We start from the raw sequence: 21504 nt of genomic DNA on the forward strand, positions 1-21504 counted from the left end.
CCAAAACATTGGGAATGGTGCCCTAGGGTAATGATTCAGATAGAGACAGAAGACAAAGATAAAACAGGGAGTAAGGTGGAGGCCTTCTGGGAACGGCCTCCTTCTGTGACGTACAGGGCCCTAGATCTGGAATTTATATGGAATATTAACCTGCACGGTCATACCATGTGGTAGGTGTTACTGTCTATGTATTACAAATGAATAGACAAAGACCCAGGAAGCAAGCTGGCTCACAAATGTCACAATGGTGACAGATCTATGATTGAATCCAGGAGTGTCTGACACAACACAGTGGCTATGGTTTTAACCACCTAAATGCCCTTATCCAGCGCTCCTGTATTAGCTGTGCTGGTCTGGCTTTTTTTCCCCCTCAGTGTATTCTCATTATAACCAAGAGCTCTCTCTTCTGAGCGCACAAACATGGGCAGTGTGGCTTCATTCTCCACCAAGGTACTGAGCCCTTGTGTCCCTTACCAGAGGTGAGGGAACCTGATGGCAAGTGAGAGCCAGGCCTTGGGACTTTAGTCCAGCACCACAGAGACTTGAGTTGGCTTCCTTATGGTCACTTAGTAACTAGTCATATTTTTTTTATTGATTTCATGGTCTTGCTATTTGACAGGCTTTGTAAACAGCTGATAGTCCCTATTGGGTAAATTTCCAAAGAACCTGGTCTGAGGCTCTCCTTTGAATCTGTTTTGAATACAAATCAGTTAAACCATTGTGAACTTTAGAAGCCATTTCTCTTGCTGAGTCCTTGTCTTCTTCCATACTCTAGAGGTAAGAACTATTAGTGGTGTGATTGGACCCAGAAGTTAATGTCTTTATGGGCTTATGCTAGATAAATGACCAAGGTTTTAGAATAGAAGCCGTGAGCTTTCATTGTAAATGCCTTCATAGGTTTTAATAGAGAGATAATCCACAAAGCCAGTTATCTCATAATGTGATATGTTTCTAACCTCTTTGTGGTATTAATAAACCAAATTATAATTGGTTGGATGATAAACAGATATTGACATAAATTGACTATTAAGTAAATTGCTAGAAATTCAGAGCTCTTGACCTCTAATACTTTGAGAGGTGGGGGAGAGGGGTTTTGTTTTGTTGGTTTGTTTTACTTGAGACAAGGTAGCTCAGGCTGACTAGAACAAACTTGCAATCCTGCTGCCTCAAGCTAGGATTGCAGACATGTACCCTTGTGTCCCACTAACAGACATAGGAAATAATTCAGGCACAATTTCAGCATTCAAATTCATACATTCAGGTACAATTTTGTTAATTAGACCATGTTAATAATTTTGGTTTCATAGAAGTTCTCAAGTCTTCTCTGACTCATCAGCTTTAAATATAGTGTAAGTATACACTTTGATTGTACATGGGGTTAGGCTTCCTAAACATATGCAGGTTCAGAAAACAAACAAGCTAGCATCACTTTTGTCAAGTGTTCAAAATGCTGGAGACTACACATTGTGCTGAACTAATCTGAGTCCTTCTGACAGCTTTACTGCTGTGGTAATTACGTTTTGCTGTGTATCAGCTTGAAGACAATTTGAAAGATCTTTCAGAAAGTTCTGTCTTGGGCTAGTAGTTGAATAAATGCAAGATTCCTCTCTAGATATCCATAAGTTAATTATTAATAATAAGTGTCTGCAACTTTAAGAAACCATACCACAGACAAAGTATATGGAGACAGACTGTCCATATACTTCTCAGTGGGGAATTTTATTGTAGTAGCTAATCTGGCTGAGTGTTCTTTTATTTATTTCTGAGATTTTCGAGTAAAAGTTTTAGAAATCTAGCTTTGGGTTTTCTCTGTGTTAAATAAATGGTATCCCGTCCCCACCCTGACCCCACATCCCACCATCCCGAGCCTGGATGACTGGTTTTCTCCTAAGAAAAGTTTGTGAAAGGCTATTTCTTATCTTTTGTGCAATCTGCCAAGATAAGGAATGTTTCTGTGCCTTTCCAGAATGGCTTCCTGGGTTTTTTTGGTTTTGTTTTTGTTTTTGTTTTTGTTTTGGGGTGTGTGTGTGTGTGTGTGTGTGTGTGTGTGTGTGTGTGTGTGTGTTTTGTTTTTTGTTTTTTTGTTTTTTTTGGTTTTTTATCGAGCTTATCATGTCTTCCTCCAATGGTGCTATGAAAGAAAAAAAAAAATACTATAAGCTGTGTGGCTCAGAAATAACTGATGCACACTTCTCGTGGTCCTGGGGGCTGGAAGCCCAGGAGCAAGGCGAAGTTAGACTGCTTTCTGGTGAAGGGCTCGCTTGCTGACTCCCAGGTGCTTTGTGCTCACAGCGGCCGGCAGAAGACACAAGGCATTTCTCTGGGGCCTCCTCATAGGGACACTCCACCATGACCTCATCACCCCGCAAAAATACCTTCACCAGACACCCACATATTCATCACTGAGTTTCAGTATAGGTATCTTTCTGAGAACACAGATGTTCAGACCACAGTGGTATCCTCAGATGCTCTTATTCCTTACCAAGGGCCTGAACTCTTTAATCACATTAGCTACTATTTGTCCATTTTAACTCTTTGGTTGTTATTGTGATTATATAAGTAGCTAAGTGCTGCTTCTTAGCTAACATATCACCTTAGCTTAATTAAGTGTTCAAATCTCCTGATAACTGTTTTTTCCTTCTTGAGATAAAAATTTTATAATATTATTATTATTGCTTTTATAATTTATACAAATTAAAATTATAATGACATATTATTAGTGTGTGCATGTGTATGTGTATACAGCGTGTATGGGGAAGCATACATGTGTGGGAGGCTGCTTTCTCCTTCCACCATGGGCTCTGGAGATAGGATTGATGTCCTCAGACTTGAGTGGCAAGTGATTTTACTTGCTAAACTATCCAACCAGCCCTTAAGATCACATCCTTTGTACCCAAAACTATTTTTGAACTTTTCTAGGGGCCTCAGAATGTTGGGAGACTTATCTGGGTTTCTTTAGGGAATAATGGGTATGGATAAAATGTTACAAATCTTTCTAGGTCATCTGCAAAGTTTCTGGGGGAATTCTTGGCGCCACCACTCTCTATGGTGTACCCATATACATCACAGTGCCAGCTCTGCCTCGCCTCAGTTAGAGGTCAGTATAGAGCAAAGCCCCCTTAGCTGTGGGCAAACTGCAGGGTTCCTGGATGCTGCCTATGCTCAAACAGTACGAAGACCCCTAATGTAATGACTTTTCTATCTCAGTTGGCATTTGTCCGGTCTATGGTCATCAATTTTTGCCCTCTGATAATATAATAGCAAGCCTGGAATGAATTGCTTTTTCTTTTCACACAGTTTCACCAACATAGGATTCATTCTGTCCATCATGCATGTCAGGATCAGAAGAGGGTGCCAGACTCCCTGGAAGTGGAGTTACAGGGATGTACTGCCATGTGAGTGCTGGGAACCAAATCCAGGCTCGCTGCAAGAGTGGTAAGCTTTCTTACACACTGAGCCACCTCGCCAGGCCCTTGAAAGACTTTTTTTTTAAACCAATGAGAATAATACTTGTTTATTTTCCTAACTGGAAAATATCAGCTCTTCCTTGAAAATACAAATTACTATGTCTAGGACTGCTTTTTAGAAAACGTTTGGGATTAGCTTTATTGCCTTGTGTTGTATGCCACACGAACAACCGGCTCTTCTTGTTGGCTGCATTATTCTTATATTGGCCTGTCAACTTACTCTCACCAGTAATAAATTAACCATGGCTGGGGCACACCTTTTACCATCCAGATAGTTTTCATTTTTCTCTGATACATCCAAGGGAGTGTTGGGAATGAGCTTCTGGGCAAGACCTCTTGATCATCAAGGTAGAAAAGTCCCTTCATAGCCCTGCCCAAAAGGACTATGGCAGACACTCTGGGTCCAGGCGTCTGATGGTGTCAGTTAGAAGCTGAGAACATAGCAATAGGCTGAGTCAACATTCTCAGCCCTCAGGAGCAGACAGTCACACAGGCTGCTAACTCAGGGCTGAGTGGAACAAGAATTCATTAGGAGGGAAGGAATAGCTGAGGGAATGTTGTGGGCTTTGTTCGGAAAGTGGCCACCCTAATATCCTATGTTCTACATCTATACAAGGACCACTTATTTTTCCACATAAGCTACTATAAATCCTGCAAAGTTAAAGGCAACATGCAACACTTGCCTTTAATAACTGAATGTGATGTCCATAAGTAATATATTCCTTTCTCTGCCTGGGACTCCTCTGGATTTGGGGAAGTCCTGTTGAGAATTTATATTTACAGCAACATAATTCTTTGCATAAGTTTCATAAGGAACTGTCTTTCTTGTTGCTGTGACCTAACTGGAAATTGTGGTTATAAGACTAAGGACTTTCATCAGAGAAATGTAAATCAAAATGACACTGAGATTCTGTCTTACACCCATCAGAATGGCTAAGATCAAAAACTCAAGTGGCACCACATGCTGGCAAGGATGTGGAGAAAGAGGAACACTCCTTCATTGCTGGTGGGAATGCAAACTTGTACAACCACTTTGGAAATCTATCTGGCGCTTTCTCAGAAAACGGAATAGAGCTACCTCAAGACCCAGCTATTCCACTCCTTGGAATATACCCAAAAGGTGCTCCACCACACAACAAGGACATATGCTCAACCATGTTCATAATAGCCTTATTTGTAATAGCCAGAACTTGGAAACAACCTAAATGTCCCTCAGTTGAAGAATGGATAAAGAAACTGTGGTACATTTACACTATGGAATACTACTCAGCTATTAAAAACAAGGAAATGCTGAAATTTGTGGACAAATGGATGGAACTAAAAATGATCATACTAAGTGAGTTAACCCAGAAGCAGAAAGACTCACATGGTTTATACTCACTTATAATTGGTCACTAGTCCAAAAGGCATGTCCATGGAAGTCTTCATTTACCAGGAGATTGGGATAAATGTGAGGACATCCTACTGGGACTCTAGGTAAGAGAAATGTAGGAGAATGGGGAAATAGAAGGATTCAGAGGATCCTAGAAATCTACAAGAAGAACATCATGATAAGTGGATCTGGGTCCAGGGGGTTCTGCTCAAACTACTGCACCAACCAAGGACAATACAAGCAGTAAGCATCAAACCCCTACTCAGATCTAGCCAATGGACAGGACATTCTCCATAGCTGTGTGGAGAGCAGGAACTGACTCCGATATAAACTCTGGTGCCCCATATTTGACCACTGCCCCTTGATGGGGAGGCCTGGTGTCACTAAGAGAAAGGATAAGCAGGCTGCCAAGATGAGACTTGATAGCCTATGACCATACAGTAGGGAAGAGGTCCCCCTAGGTCATAGACCTGCAGGAAGGAATAAGATGAAAGCAGGTGGGAGGGAGGAATGGGGGGATACAAGTGATGAGATAACAATTTAGTTGTAATCTAAATAAATTAATTAAATTATTTTTTAAAAAGAATAGAAGAACTACCCAGTGGGGAAAACAAAACAAAAAACTAAGGACTTTGCCATCAATGTCATATTTGAGAGTAGTTATTTACTCAGATAGAACCAGAAACTTTTAAAGAAGTCAGGTTAGCGTTAGGAAGATGACCTGACAAGGCCCTCACTGGCAAATAGACCTGACTTCTAGCTTAGACCCTCAGCCTCACATCTGCATGTGGGGGTAACTTTTTGGCAGACCCAGAATCATATGATATTAAGGGGACCCATAATAGATTTTTTTCTAAGCTTATAGATACTACAGGTGAAATCTAGGAGTGAGCTTTTGGCTTATCTTTCTATATGATATATAGATATTATATATATGTGTGTATCATATATACTTCTATCATATGTATAACATATTACATATATTATATCTTTTTACCATAATTAATATATCAAATATACTATATATGATATATATGATAGAAAGATATTACATATATACATATATATGTGTATGTGTGTGTATATATATATATATATATATATATATATATATATATATATATATACACACACACACACACACATACTTATAATTTTTTTCCAAGTCTAGAATTCCTCATGAAAATTTCAAACAACAATCTCAGAAAGTCTGCCTGGTAAATTTTCATTCTTGCTATACCTAATTAAATACCTCTGTGAAACCCGACACCACTCTAATTTTCTAGTGAGACTAATAATAGTCTCAGAATAATATTTTCGATTGAAAGTGTATGGCCATAGACCTTTGGTGTCTTATCAGAAGCTAATCATCAGACACACACTCCTTCAGGTGACCCGATTAGATTATTGTCCTGCTTGTTGCTTTGCAGGAATCTAGAGCTCTTTTCAAATGGCAGGCAGCTGATGAATATGCAAACTCCATTTTGCCTAATGAAATTTTAATGGACTTGCTCCGCATATGTGGAAAAACCAGTTTTTGTACCTATCTGTCAATCAGAGTGGATCCTGTTGTGTTCCCAAGTTGCCAACCCTTATCTGACTTTCAATCCTTCCAGCTCCGTTTAAGGTCTAGCCTTAATCCTTCAAACTGGCATTTCTAATTTTTCTCTCTGCCACTTGACCTAGTTCCCAGATTCCTCAGGGAACTCCAGGTCATGGCTCCAGGTCCCCATATCCAGTCATTTTTTTCCCCTGAAAATGCACTGTATGGTTTAGTCCTACGTATAGCCTTTCCTCTATCTTACATCTATCCATCCCTTCAAGGACTCACTGTTGTATCCTACCTTGAATCTCCTGGCAAAGGTTCAGCAAGAAACCTTGGACATAGAGTCTCCAAAGGCACAGATGACCTGGCCCAGGAGCTCCAAGCACCTCCCCTGGAAGTTCTGCAGTTCCAGCAGAAAAGGCAGTTCCTCAGCAAAGAACCATTCTGTCAAGAAAGAAGGTATTCTAAAGACAGACACTTGTGCCAGTTGCTTTGGCTGTCAGACTGTAGCAACGATTGCCCCTAAGGAATTAAAATTTCCTTCCAGGAATCCTACACTGGGGGCGGGAAGGGAAAGGCTGAAGCCCTGGCACCAGCCAAAGGGGCGAGTTGCCTCCCAGGAAGATATTTCACATAGTTCTGACATGTTATCCAGACTATACCTTACAGAACAGACTGAGTAGATATGGAGATGGGTCAACAATGTCAGGAATATGCCTGAATAGTGGCTACTTAATTACACAAAGCTCTTGTCTTCTATTAAAGCTAAACTCAACCTAAGCCCCCTGCACTTTGAGGGCCATACAATGTCTTTATTTGTTCCTCCTCCCCCTGTGGCCACATTGAAGAAAGTATCATCTTCCTTTTCTCTTTCCTCTTTTGGGTCTCTTTAACTGCCATATTGGGGAGGGGTTCAGAACCAAGCTTGTTGGGGTTTCTAGAATCCAGGCTTTGATCCCAATAAACCTCATCTTAGAATCCACTGGACTGCTAACCCTCAGGATTTGACTCCCAATTCTGTTCTGGAACTCTGTAGACAGACTGGCCTCGAATTCACAGAGATCCGCCTGCCTCTGCCTCCTGACTGCTGGGATTAAAGGCATGAGACACCACCACCCAGCTGCATCTTTCTTTTAAGGTGCTGTAAACTCTGACTTTTGCCGTCATCATTGTCACGCAGATGGTACAACTGGTTTAGCAGGAACAATGCCACACTCTTGGAGAAACTATGTAGAGACCTTCAGCCTGTTCATGAGGTGCTGAGCATCCTGGAGCATTTCAGGGTTGAATGGTGTTTATATTGAACAAAAAGGAGGATTGAATTTTACCTGAGCACCATGTTCCTCAAGAAATCACCTTCATTTTTTTGTCTTCTGAAAAATGTCAAGCCAAAGCCAGCCTGCTCTCACTGTTTTCCCCTGTATTTCTACAACAGATGGAGAAAGCCTTGTCTCTCCTTCCTCCGTATTCCTAAAAGGCTCGTCAGTGTCTCCCCTTGCATCTACCTTTATAAACTCCACGTCCTCCTTTTCTTCATGAGACATTCTTCACTAATGAACAACAGTCTAAATAAAATTATCCCCTTAATTGTCTAGTACACGTTGTCTTTCATCCAACAGGGCCCTCAGTGGACCTTAATTAAAGCAAAACGGACAAGTTCTTAGGGACCAAACCAGAGACCAGGGTCCACAGCCATGCCTACTGCTGATTGTATCTTAGCAAACTATCCAGGCCCATAGGGCAACCAAGTTGGTGTGTAAATTAAGCAGTTCTTTCTCATAAATCACATGGGAATTCTTGATCTGTTAAGGAGACATTTGTGACCATGGTGGTGTTTTGAGTATAAAATAATTTTACTTTTGATTAAGAACAGACGTTTATTGCATATTTTATAATACTGGATACAAATCAGGTTTAAAAATCCCCAAATTTAGTTAAACTCTGTGGGAACTGCTTTTCTTTCATTAAAAAAAATTTTTTTTCCAAAAATTTCAATCTAATAAATGCCATTTTGGATTTCTCTGTGACAGTTATGCTGGTTTAAGATTTTCACTGCCATTAAATTAATTCTTCTCTCTGCTCTGTAGCAAGATCACTTAAAGGAAAAAACCAGCACCACTTGCAGAGCCACAATGTTTCCATTGCTTGTTTCGGTTGAGTTTCTTTAAGATCTCCGGTGCTGCTATGTTATTTATCCTGGCTAAATTCTAATATAGGAAAGTAATCTCTTACTGATCCAGACTCCTGTTTACCTTCCTTATGAATCAACAGTGTGAGCATATCAGGCTGCTCTATCTATCAAATCGTCTGTAGACAGAACAGTTTGGTGAGAGGTCTCCATGCCTTTGATTGACCTTCAAATCTTCTTGCGTGGGATCTTGCTTAGTGTGTGGACCTAAGGATCATTTCTCATTCTCTCTTCCCACTAGACTGCCCCTTCCCTCCCTCACCTGCTGCTTTCTTTTTTATTACAGAGCAGTTTATATAATCTCATGGAGTGTTTTTTTTTTCCTGAACTAAAAACCTTAATGAGTAAATTGTGTGAATTTGTAACTCTTACTAGCTGTCTAGCATTAGATAACTTGGTACTTAATTTCAAGAAGTTTTAACTCAAGGAGTTTCCTCATCATCAACAAAATAGTACAAAAAAAAAACTTCACAGGGTGTTGCCAAATGTGAACTGATAATTGCAAAGCCCCCCCCCCAATGCATCTGTTACTCAGTAGATAGTGTGTAGTGTCAGCTGCCATGTGCATTTTCCCTGGACATTATAACAACTTCCATGGACTTGGAAACATTTTCTGTTCTTTCTAAGTTATAGACACACACACATCCAATTGACTGGTTCAATATTTTGTTGGGTTTAATAAAGCATTATCATACTCATTACATCTATGCTCAAAACTTTACAGATGTTATAATAATGGTAGCTGGGATTAACTTCAAAGTAACCTGGGAAGGGAGGGCAGGATTGTATGCTGTAGGTAGATAAAATAACATCAATCATAGCTTGACACTTATTAAAGCTGTTGGATGGCACAGTGAGTTCTTCATAATCTTCTCTCTACTGTGGGATATGATCGAAGATACCCATGATTACAAATTCTAAATCCAGTATTGCCCAGTGTTGAAGTTCTATCATTTCTGACCTTTCCTTTTACTCTGGCCCTTCTTTTATGGTTCTTGTCTCAACTGGCGGCAAATTTTAAAATTCTGTATTCAGAAGGTAATGATGAAAGACATCAAAAAACAAAGGATAACAAGAAACATTTTAAAATTCATTTTACATTTGTGTTTACTGGTCATGAATAAAGCTTTGAGGAAATGCTATCGTAAGAGCAATGCCTAAAACAGGTGGAAAGAATTGCCTACTGAGTCAGTGGTCTACGGCTAGTGGTAAACTTCAGTAAGAGAATTCAGGTCATACAAACTTTCCAAAGAGAGCTTCATACAGAAGTCATCTAAATCTTCTGAGGTGTAACTACATCTAGTTGGAACAATGATATCACCCTCCCCCCCCCCAGCTTATCAAACCCAAAACCTATGTTCATGTTTATAAATTCTATAAGCATCTTTTGGTTGGTATGTTATAGGCTGGAGACACTGGGGAAGGCCCACACTTCCTCCTGATTCACAGATAATGATTCTATAGTTGAGCCAAAACTAAGGTGGCTCTAAATTATGGCCTTCCTCGGGAGTTACCCTTTTCCATAGTGACCATGTGCCTCTGTTGCCCACCATAGCCTGTGGTTTCAGAGAAACAAGAGCATTGCCAAATACTCATTAAATGCAGCCTATTTAAGTGATAAACCACCTCCTCGCTCTTTTATGGCCCAAAGCTGACCTGAGAAGGAAAGAGTCAGCTTTTTAAGTGGCATCTTCTTCAATGGTCCTTCTAAAGCAGAAGCAGGTTCTTAGCAGGTCCTCTGTCTACACTCTGCCTTGAGTTCACACAACTATAAAATCAGTCTGCTGTATGGTTCCAAGGAGAAAAAGGAGACCTCCCAATATTTCTACTTCTACCAAAGGATCCCAGGGTGTGAGCAAGGGGACATGCCTAGTGAGAGGGGCAACTATGAAGGTGATGGGCATTGGACTCCTGTGACCCCTGAGACAGTGGTGTGCCCCTCAGTGATGGATGCTGGGGAAACAATGGCATATATGCACACATATATGCACACATACATCCATTCACATATACATACATACACACATACACACATACACACATACACATATACACAGGGACCTGACATTACTATGACTTGTGAAAAGTTGAAATTATTTCAGTCCTGGTTGATCAATAAACATAAGAATAAGCATTCTAGACATTTCACATGGTGACCAGCCCCTTTCTTAGACCACATGCCCTCTTCCCAGTTCAGCATCTGTAGACTTCATACCTAGTCCTTTTGGGGTTCAGTTGGGGCCTGCCCTATAATTTGTCCTAACCCAATGCCAGTGGTAGCTCAATACTGTGAATAACATCCCTGAATACCTTCCACAGCCATTTGGGCAGAGGGGGCATGGGATTCCTCAGAATATAAAAGGGAAGAAGAAAGAAGACATTCTGAGCTGGCAAGACTACTTTCAGAGTGCGGAAGGTCTGTATCCCGAGACATCAGCATCCTGTGATGGCAGGGATGCATCCTTTCTGCCATTCAGCATCCCCCTGGTCTGACCCTTTCTCTTTGTTGTATCCAGTGATATCGACCCTATCTCTCTGCCTCATCGTTGCCTAGCATTTGAAGTGGTATGGTGATCCTGGCCATGCTAGTCACCAAGCAGTTTCTTCCCTGCATTGGCTTCATGGACAGCGGTGGCTGATAAAGCCCTCTGTGACACCAGGGTTGGGGGTGGGTCTTGCCCGTTCCTGCAAGCGTTCCGCCCACTGTGCTTTTAAATGATGAGAACGGGGTGGCAGACAAAATGCCATACATTGGAAGGGCTCACAGGGAAAGCAGTGCATCCCCCCTGAACTTCGGAAGAGAAGCCCAGGAACTGATGTGTACACAGGGGAGAGAATGGATGGATTCCGTCCAGAACAAGCTATTGTAACATGTTGAGAATTTGGGGCTAAAAATGGTGTTTTCAGGACTTTAGGAAGAAGATAAACACTGCCTAGCAGTATCGAGTGAAATTGCAGCTCACTATAAGAATTCCCTTTGACTGGTATGAGTTTTATTTGATAAAGGAATCTAAAAGCGATAATTGAAAGTTTCTCTAGCTACTCATGTAATGATGCGATAGTATATACATACACACACACACACACACACACACACACACACACACACACACACACACACACACACCTTCAAGGTCCTCCCAGCACTCTACCCAATCCCTGTAGTGTCAGGATTTCAGCCCAGGGCTGGTGGAAGACAAGCAAATGCTCTGCTTGGGAGGCCCAGCTCCAGCTGCGTCAGCTAACTTTATCAATGCGAAGCTTTCCTGGAAAATGCTTTACTTCCCACCCCTGGACTCCCAGAACCCCCCTTTTAAGGTTTGCTTGAGTGTCTCTTCTACCTTACCTTCAGGGACCTCTGGGTGAAACAGCCCGCTCTGTGGTGCTCAGGCCTGTGAGCTTTGGAGATGCCCTTGCTTGCCATGTGATCTCAGTTCAGCTCCCACTTTGGGCCTCTGCTTTATTTCCGGGGGTGGGGGGGGGAGGGGTGGGGGAGGGGGAATGTGGGGGGAGGGATCTCCAATTTGATGTTAGCGAGGAGGAGTCTCTTTCTGAGGGAACTCTAGCTAACCGGAGTTCCTTGAGTTCCCTGTGCTCTGGAGAGGCACAGGTGGAATTAAGACCAATGGTTTTCATCAGCAGAGAAACTAATCCCTGGGGAAGAGGAAGTACTCATTAGTGGGATCCTCTCCCCAGCGCTGACAAAGGTCAGCTTCCTGCCCGGGCTCTACTCTCCTGAGATTAAAGCCCTGCTGGCTCTTTAAGAGTAAAGAGAAAAATCTGTCCTAAGCACACTGCCAGAAAGCACACTTTTCTGGAAACCCAGGAGGAAGCACAGCTGACCTTCCTATGAGCTAAGCTCTCAGTTTTCAGCGGGAGGGGGTGGGGGTGGGGAGGGAAAGGGGGTGGGGAGGGGTTGGGTTGAATACTACTATGTCGAAAGTTTCCTGCATGTGCCTGAAAAAAGTAAGTTGCCCCCGAACCTCACAACCTCTTTACTGCTGCTCCGCATCCCAGAGACGGGCTGCTTCGTGTTTTTCTGTGTTCTCACCACTTACTGAAACAGTAATCACAGAGCAAAAGGACAACTGATTAACAGTGACAGCTCCATCACTCCATATGTACCATTCTCTGAACTGTTTGATTCAGCGCCTTCTCCCATCCCAGCTACCTCTTGCATGCATTAAACTAGTGTTCTCTAAGCGCTGGCCTTCGTTGCTACCTCAACATCTTCATCTTTGACTTTTTCTTGAAACTATTAAAAAAGAAGAAACACACACACACACACACACACACACACACACCGCCTCCCTCCCCTCTCCACCTCTCATTGAATGAAGAAGGGAGCTCCTGAAGCAGAGGGTTGCATAAGTTGGCTTGATATAAAATGGTAGCCAAGTTCAGGCCAAGTACCTTGTGGAAGTAGCCAGGGCTCTAGGAAGCCCCCCCCTCCGCCGCCGCCCCCCATCAGTGATACATTGGCAAGCAGCTCATTAGGGGAAGCAAAATAGCTGCACTCACTCTTCTTCCATATACCTTAGACAGTACTTTACCATGTTAATAATTTCATAGGAGATGAAAAAGAATTGCACTCAACTGCCCAGGACATTGACCATGCAAGCCAGAGACTATCATTTGACATCTTCCTATACTATGCCAGTGTTAGGACAACAGTAGTCACTAACAGCTAGTATTTGTTAAATTCTGGGAACATCTTCATTCAGCCTTTATTAGAGAAAGGCAGTGAAGATTCTAGAAGCCCATCAAGCTCTTTTGAGTCTTGGCTGCTACGACCATTTGCAATACTGTTTTGGCCAGTAGTTGGCAAAGCCAAAGAAGGGAAAGTGTGTGTGTGTGTGTGTGTGTGTGTGTGTGTGTGTGTGTGTGTGTGTGTGTGTGGTAGAGTAGTGTCTTAAAATCAGCTCCTGGTGTCTCAACTTCTGGGGCACCCAGCCAGTCCTGAGCTTGGAAGAAGTAACAGTTCTCAGTGTTCCTTAATAAACAAAATACTTCCTCTGAGCAAATAAAAGGCACAGGCAGGCCTTGCTCGCACAGCAGCCCAGCCCCAGGGCTGCGGAGCTCTGATAGCTGCTTGTCCTGGAGGATCATCTTTCCGTTCCTTCCTCCAGCCCCGGACTATGGGGAAAGCACCTCTCAGCACCGGCCAGCTTAAACTGCTGGATGCTGCCTAGTGGCTGGAGACGCCAGGCTAATGGTCGCCCTCCCTGGGGATATGGGCAGGTAAAGGAGAAGCAAACGCTGCACTCCGTGGGAAGACAAGATTTAAAGCTTTCATTCTGTGTTTCTTAACACAATCCAAAAGCATCTTTTAATGTACAAACGCATGTATTATTAACTATCATATATCTTCTTTGGATAATCCTTTATTTCCTTCCTATTACAAGACCTTTCACGGTCAAATAGCCATAAAAGCGATATTTTAAAAAGAAATATGTCGTTTCCTTTTTAAATCAAGCCGAAATCCAACTTCTTTTCTAATTTTGACCTTCCTATAAAGCCATCTTCAACCATTTCCCTTCCGGATTATCACTTCTCAGGGTTTTTGGAAGCAATCCACAAATCAGTAGTGGTAGGGAAAATATTTATTTTCTAAAATCATTACCTTGACAGGCAAAACAAAGCATGTTCTCAATTTCATTCAGAAATACATTTAAAAAAAAATACATAGACCAATATGGCCTGCCCAGACATATATTCAACATGGTAAATATAAGGAATAAATTGTTTGAATATAAATATCTATAAAAAAAATAAGTACATCAAAACTCAATCTATCCTCTTCCATTAGCCAGTTACAGACGGGGACGAACTTTCACTGCTCTAAGGCACAGCCAGATTTTCAACATCTTTCACAAACAACTCTATAACCATTCTGCTTCCCAAGGTCACAAGGGCAGGGGCCGGATTCTCTCGTCCTTTCTCTCATAGATCAGAGCTAGCAGATTAGCACGGAAAGTAGCATGGGAATCTACTACTGCCTGACAGATTGAACCAGACTTCTATGAGGTGAGGATTCAGTACAATGGATTGGGAGCCTGGTGGCCAGAGAGGAGCGAGTTCAGGGAGACAATAATTAGAGGTGGGGACTATGCGTGACAGTGCGGAAGAGTGAGGTAGATCCGTGTTCAGGAAAGCGCATCCTAATGTACAGTAGTAACAGTTGCTCTGAGTTTTGCATTTTACAACTCAAAAAGAAAGTCTTTGGTCCTCCTTTTTTTTTTTTTTTTTAACTCAAGTGTTTGTCCTTCCAGTATGTTTTTAATTTGTGCATTCCTCAGAAAATTTTTGCATGGACTTTGGAGTTTCTCCCTGAAATGTACCAGGCGCCTGAGTCAGACACAAACCCTCCCTAAGGACTTTCTGCAGGAACTCTGATGTGGACGCGCCTTGCTCTCTGGGCAATGGCACCTAGAATGGCACCACGTCCCTGCTCTCTGAGGGGTCCGCTGTCCTTCTCAAACAGCAAGAAGAGGCAAAAAAAAAAAAAGAGTTCACTACCAGCAGATGCAAATGAAGACAGGTTGGGGAACACCTCAACCTTTTCTTGGAATGCTTGGAGCAGGGATGCTGGTCCTCTGCCAGTCGGAACGAGAAACTGTAGAAGCCGGACGGCTGTTCTTGCTAAGACCCCAGCCAGCATGGAGAGTTCAGAGTCGGCCACGGGGCCTGCTGGATGGAAGTGGTGCCTTCCACAACACCAGGAAGCTCTGTAGTCAATGTGCTCGGTTGTGTGTCAACTTCTGGTCTCTGTAGAGTTCAGCTTTCAACTTGGCGACACGGAACGATGTCTTGATGCTGTTGCTGATGGCCTCTAACCTATTAAAATAGAACAAGGGAAAATAAATGTTATTTAAATGCACACACAGAGAGGGGGGAAGGGAGGGAGAGAAAGAAATCACTCCTTGGCTAAAGAAACATCTAAAATTAGAAATTAGCACAAACATACTCAGTCTAGTTCTTGGCGTTTTATACCAGTTGTGACAGTGTGGTGCTCTTTAATAAATTCTCATGCAGTCTCAATGACTATTGTGTGAATAAACCCGGCTATTTATGCCTAGCACTGCAGAGAGGAAGCCTATGAGAATGTCTAAGCAGAGTTAAGCACTAAACACTATGTTTAAATAGCTTCATCCTACCCTCTGCCTCCATGGAAAAAAAGCACATTGGCACCTTCTATAACACCTAAGAAATGGACGCTAACAGGTGGATAGAGAGACAGAGAGAATGTAGGAAGACCTGAGCAAATACTTGGTCACAATTTTAAAAACTGTATAATTTAATTTGTGTGTGTATGTGTGTGCATGCGTGTATGTGTGTGTGCGTGTGTGTGCATGCGCGCGTGTGTACACACTTATGAGTAGGAACACAAAAAGAACTGTAGCATCAACGACTAATAGTTGATATAAAACAAAGGAACAAACAGGCACTGGTCCTCCTCAGGTCAAGGCCCTGCCCATGGCTGGGAACACTTTGGTCTTGGAACACCTTGCCCCTGGATTTCTTGGAGAAGCTTCTAGAGATAGGAGTATGTGACTAGTATGTACAAGGGTCCCTTACCACCACCCCACCACCCCACATTCTCAGTTTCAAAAGTTTAGACTTTGGAAGGATCTTCAAGAAGTTGCTTGGAGCCACCCTGTGGGGTTGCCTAATCCAGCTATCTCCTGTGCCACAGGAATCAAGGGAAGGCCACTGGATCTTCAGACTTCCATATTTAAATAATATTAATAGGATAAACATGAAAAGTGACATGTTCTAAATCTCGCCAACCTTACCTAATGGCTTTAGTTCCCCTTGGCCATTTGAATAACTACTACTCTTTTGGATAACATACATAATTTTGTTGTTGTTGTTGTTGTTTGTTTGTTTGTTTGTTTTTTGTTTTTTGGGGGGGGTTCTTTTTGTTGTGGTGTGGGTTTTTTGTTTGGTTGGTTGATTGGTTCGTTGGTTGGTTTTTCAAGACAGGGTTTCTCTGTGTAGCCTTGGCTGTCCTGGACTAGCTTTGTAGACCAGGCTGGCCTCGAATTCACAGCTATCCACCTGCCTCTACCTCCTGAGTGCTGGAATTAAAGGTGTGCACCACCACGCCCGGCTCATACATAAATATTTTAAATGTCTTCTCTCTGACATGATTTCTAGTTTCTTAAGGCGAGCAGAAAAGAACCAGAGGGAAGAAAATAACCAGATATGCTCAGCTGCTAGCGCTGCCCCTTTAGTGTGGAAGATGCACCCATAGACCGAACAGTGTGTACTGAGACACGGTGGGCAGCTGTCTGCACTCAAGCAGCTGAAGAACCCTTTGCTCTGCTAAGTCTGCAGACCGTGACGACTCCCACTAGGAAGGCCTAGGACTGGTGTCCGAGCTAACAGCCCCTGTGTGCTTCTTACCTTCGGACTTTTCTTCCTTCTACCAGCTGCTGATAGATAGACTTCTTTCCCAGCTTGGAATAAGCGTCTCTTTTCCCGATGTCTCCTAAGCCTTTCTGCATGGTGTTCTGGGCTCTGTGAAGACACGTGGGGTAAATAAACCATTTTAGCAACGGTATGCTGAGACTCACCTGGACTCTACATGTCTCTGCTACTCTCTAAGGTGAGAAGGCAGTCTCATAGGAAGATGGACAGCTAACTGACGGTCAACAGGGTTTCCACTCACCTGAGTTCCTTTCCTGCTTGGCAGAAACTCCAGCACTTCTTGTCCTTTGGGTGGGCACACTGACATCTATTCCCGTGGTCGGTGGCCTTTGTGGGAAGGAAGTCCTTCAAGGAACGCTTGGACCTGGAAGGGCTTCCCAGTCCATATGGAACAACACGCCTATTATATGGAAAGAGAGGAGACAAAAGATATTAGCTTAATTAATAACCTTTCAAAAGACATGTTCTTTGGGCATACAATTCAGAGAGCACTTGGACTGCTCATGATAGCAAAGCATGGAAGCCATTTGGTGTGTCTGCCTATCAGTGGTCCTCAGTGTACGTCTTCAAATGGAAAAACAAATGCTTTTTTTTTTTTTTTGATTCAATGAAATTCCCATCTCAGTCCTTAGCAATATTCCATTTCTTCTAGACACGGTTTTGTTCCAAATTACAACACCTCTGTTTGGGTTTCTGCTTTGTCTTTTCTTTCTTCTCTAGTATGATATGGTTGTGGGGGCCAGAAAACAGAGGGACTGAAGCAAAACCAAAACACAAGATTTTCTCCTCCAGTCATGTGTGATGATAACGCTAGGTGAGCGGCCTGGTGGAGCGAGGTACGTTGGCACATTGCTCCTGGAGTTTGGTAAAACTGATTGCCTTATTAAGGGCTTCGTGCCAAAATGTTCCCCCAATAACTTGCAACAAGTCAATTTCAGTTCTCACAAGGAATATGGTCCTCTCCTTGGTAGAAACACAACTAAGGATTAGGCCCGCAGTGGTTTGGGTCTGGTTTGGTTTGGAACTTGGCCAGCTATTGTAGAGACGGAATAAATGCGTTTGTTCTTTCTGATGAGGGGACTAGTGTTGGGGCTGAGAGTAAAACAGCCTGTGCTCATTCCGAAGGTGGAAGAGAAACCTAGGGACAGTGTTCTGTCCTCTGACCTGAAATACACTTTTCTAAAGACAAAAGAGAGAAATAGGAAGTTTAGGACCCAGCTCTAGCCCTGCTCCTTCCTGCACAGGGAACTTCACATTTTTTGTTTCTTCATTTTTCTTTATGTATGTATTACAACTCCCTGCAACATCTACTCCAGAAAGGAATAGACGTCAGTGTGCTCTTCTGAGAAGGGCAGCGTAGATTTGCTTACATAGGACTTAGGCTATTTGGACACTAAACGCACAGTGAGAGCCTCCAGCTGAATCCTACTATTCCTTTCTTGCCTTTAAATGCGCAGCCCCTCCCTGCTTGTCCTCAACCCCTTCCATCTCCCCCACAGTAAGCTGCCTGACTCCCAGCATCTCAGAAGACCCTCTCCTAGATGGCTAGCACTAAGCTGACCTGTCTCAATCAGCATCATCCCCCTTAGAAGGCACTTTGTTTTTTGTCTTCAGAAATGCTAAAGCCAGGAAGGTCCCACAACAGAAACTCCAGCCCAGGCTCCAGGCTCCAGAAAGCCAGAGCGATAAAAGGATGCCTAGAGTTACAATGCCCTCTAGAGACTCACTCGGGAGTGTTGACCCAGATAATGTCCAGGTGGCAGAAGTAGACACACTCCTTGTCCATCAAGGAAGAACAGGAACAACGCTTGGACCTGCGGGGTCTCCAGGATGTGCTGGGAGGGGAGCTCGCCCCTCCATTCTCAGCTCGGGGGCTGAGCTCTGCTCCCAGGACAGCTGTGAAGAGAAACAGAGGGTTGAGGGTGAGTCTCTCGTCAGACGTCCAGAGTGAGCACCTGCATCACAGTATTCAGGCCAGATCTTGCAGCGCAAACAGAAGCAGACAAGGCACACAACTGCCTGTAGCCAGAAACACAAACAGAAGGAAAGGGCTTTCTTTGTTCTCTATGCTTAACAGGACTTCACCCTTACCCTGGCTGGCTTATCCACCTGCAGAGAGATTACATACAGACACACACATACACACACAGAGAAAGAGAGAGAGAGAGAGAGAGAGAGAGAGAGAGAGAGAGAGAGAGAGAGAGAGAGAGAGAAAGGGGGGGTGGCGGGGAGGGGAGAGAGAGAGAGGAGATAAATGGCCCCAACCTTCTGAAGAAGCTTTGAAGGGGATGATACTATCTGGTAGAATTTTTAGGGAGTCCACACCTGAGACTTAGAATGGCACAGCTCCCATAGATTAAACTGGCCAGTGGCCACAAGTAAACAAGGTAGACTGCCTGTTCCTATTCCTAGCTTTGGGGCCACTTTCCCTACTCAGGATAACCTCCTTAGGAGTACCCACCACTTTCCAGCTTGTGTAGGGGCACAAGTGGTCTAGATGGCGTTTGGGTGCCTTTTGACATTAGGCTAGACCCTGGTTGGGGGGGGGGGTGGAGAGAAATGAACTGTACAATAGTCACAGCAGGTGGGAGACAAGCTGCCACTAAAAGAAGAAGAGGAGCAACAGCCCGGGACCTAGGGAGGTATTCTGTGGGTTCAGAATTTGGAATCTTTGGGCAGCACAGCTTGCATGGGACATGACACCTCCCTCTGGCCCAAGGCAGCATCGCCTCTTTCTATGGACAATTTAACCATGCAGTTTATCCGCGCGGGTTTTGTTCACTTCAAACGATCAGACACATTCCATCCCTTTGACATCTTTTCTCTTTGGTTAGGGTCATGAAAAGACAAAAAAATAAAAAGTGCATTGACCCTAAAAAATTAGGCTGGGAGGAGAAGGAGAAACCAGCAGATGCGCTCGCACTGTCTAAATCCTTAATTCAGGCAGGAGTGACCCCAGCCCCCCTCCCAGAACAGGTGACTACAACTGAGAATAGAGCCTACAGTACTTGAGGATGCCACAAACCCGCCAAATGAAACCTTAAGTCAATAGTGACAAATTTTAAAGAAAACATGCGCTTCGCCCTGAAACCGCCTGCGGGGGTTACTAAGCACATGGTTGATCGGCAGGTGACTACTCACTTTGTGCTTGCGTGACCTGAAGAAAATTCCTTGGCTTTAAGCTGGAGTGTTTAAATAGTTTGCACGTTAACACACTTTCAAAACAGCGTTTGAATAAATTCCTAAAGGCACCGTGAAACCCTTAAACACGCGTTATTTCAAATAGATCTTTGCCTCAGTTGTAGCGACTAAGCAATACTGCTACAACGTTAGTCTGAAGGTGTGTGATATTCAGTTGTAGTTAGTTGTACTCAAACAGGGATTTTGTTTCTTTCTCTGGCACGCAGAAGTAATTGCAAGGCACTTGCTGTTCAAGGTTCAGTAATTAAAAAAAAGAAAAAAGAAAGAAAGAAAAGAAAAGAAACGACGGTTGGAAAACAAGAGAAAACAGCGCAGCGCTGGAGCAGAAAGGTTCGCAAAGTGGCGCCTACCTGTTTCTGGAGCTCCTTGGAAAGCCACAAACAGCAAAGAGAAGATCACGGGAAAATAATCCATTCTGCAAAGGGATCAAAAGAAGAAGGGAAAAAAGAAAAGAAAAAAAGAAAAAAAAAACTCGATCGCAAATGGAACTCAGTGCAAAACGAAGAGGACGGTGTCTGGTCGCTGTGATCGCCTCTGGTTGTTGAGGTCTCAGCGCGGTCCGCAGCAAGTGGCCCTCTCACCGGAGCGAAAGCGTCGCGGGCAGCCTGGGAGGCAGTGCGCTAGGACAGCAGCTTAGTCTGGGTAGTGCTGGCAGCGCTGGTGCAGGAACGCGTCTGGCTCGGACAGCTCTCGGCCGGCTTTTTATATTGAACCCCTATAGAGTGGGGGTAAACAGCTCCGACTTTATTCCAGCCCCAAACAATGTTATTGTGTGATTAGTCACCCACAGGCAACGTGCTGCCGGAGATAAGACCCGGCTCTAGAGGAAATCACGGCTAACTTCAGAGGCAGACGCCCGCCGTCTGACAATCCAGGGGCAGGGCTAAGAAAAAGAAAACACCCACTAGACAGAGACCTCTGCAAAACCTGCACCAAGCGGCAGCCCGCTTCCCCTTTGCAAGCTGCCAGCCCCAGAGTTCAGGAATCAAGAGGTTCTCCAGAAGAAAAGTCACCCCATTGGAATGAAAAGTATGAAGTACAATTAAACAGATTGTATTGTGCGCGCGGGGGTGGGGCGGGGTGGGGGGTGGGGGCTGATCATTGTTCACTTCATTTTCCTTTTATGTCTTTCTAATTTGTTAGTCGGTATCAAACAAGGGGGGGGGCACTCGTCCTCTTTCGTCCTCTTCGCTCTTCACTCCCTGGTGCTTGGGGAGGGGGACGGTTATATTATTTTGGAAGATCAGTCTTCTTTTCCAAGGCCCCTTTCCTCGTCTTTTTTTTTTTTTTAACTAAA

General features: G+C 43.5%; 1 protein-coding gene across 1 annotated transcript; it reads right to left on the reverse strand.

Annotated features, from left to right (window-relative positions):
- Positions 1-14158: 14158 nt before the first annotated feature.
- On the reverse strand, positions 14159-21137 carry EDN1 (endothelin 1). The gene is made up of 5 exons (XM_084794860.1): positions 20558-21137; positions 18734-18902; positions 17248-17406; positions 16983-17096; positions 14159-15410 (listed from the first exon to the last, which is right to left on the reverse strand). Exons 1-5 carry the CDS (start codon positions 20619-20621, stop codon positions 15308-15310), a joined length of 609 nt encoding a protein of 202 aa, XP_084650986.1. The 5' UTR covers positions 20622-21137; the 3' UTR covers positions 14159-15307.
- Positions 21138-21504: the final 367 nt, after the last annotated feature.

This window comes from Acomys minous (genome assembly GCF_964271855.1).
Source record: "Acomys minous genome assembly, chromosome: 9".
NCBI classification, from domain to species: domain Eukaryota; kingdom Metazoa; phylum Chordata; class Mammalia; order Rodentia; family Muridae; genus Acomys; species Acomys minous.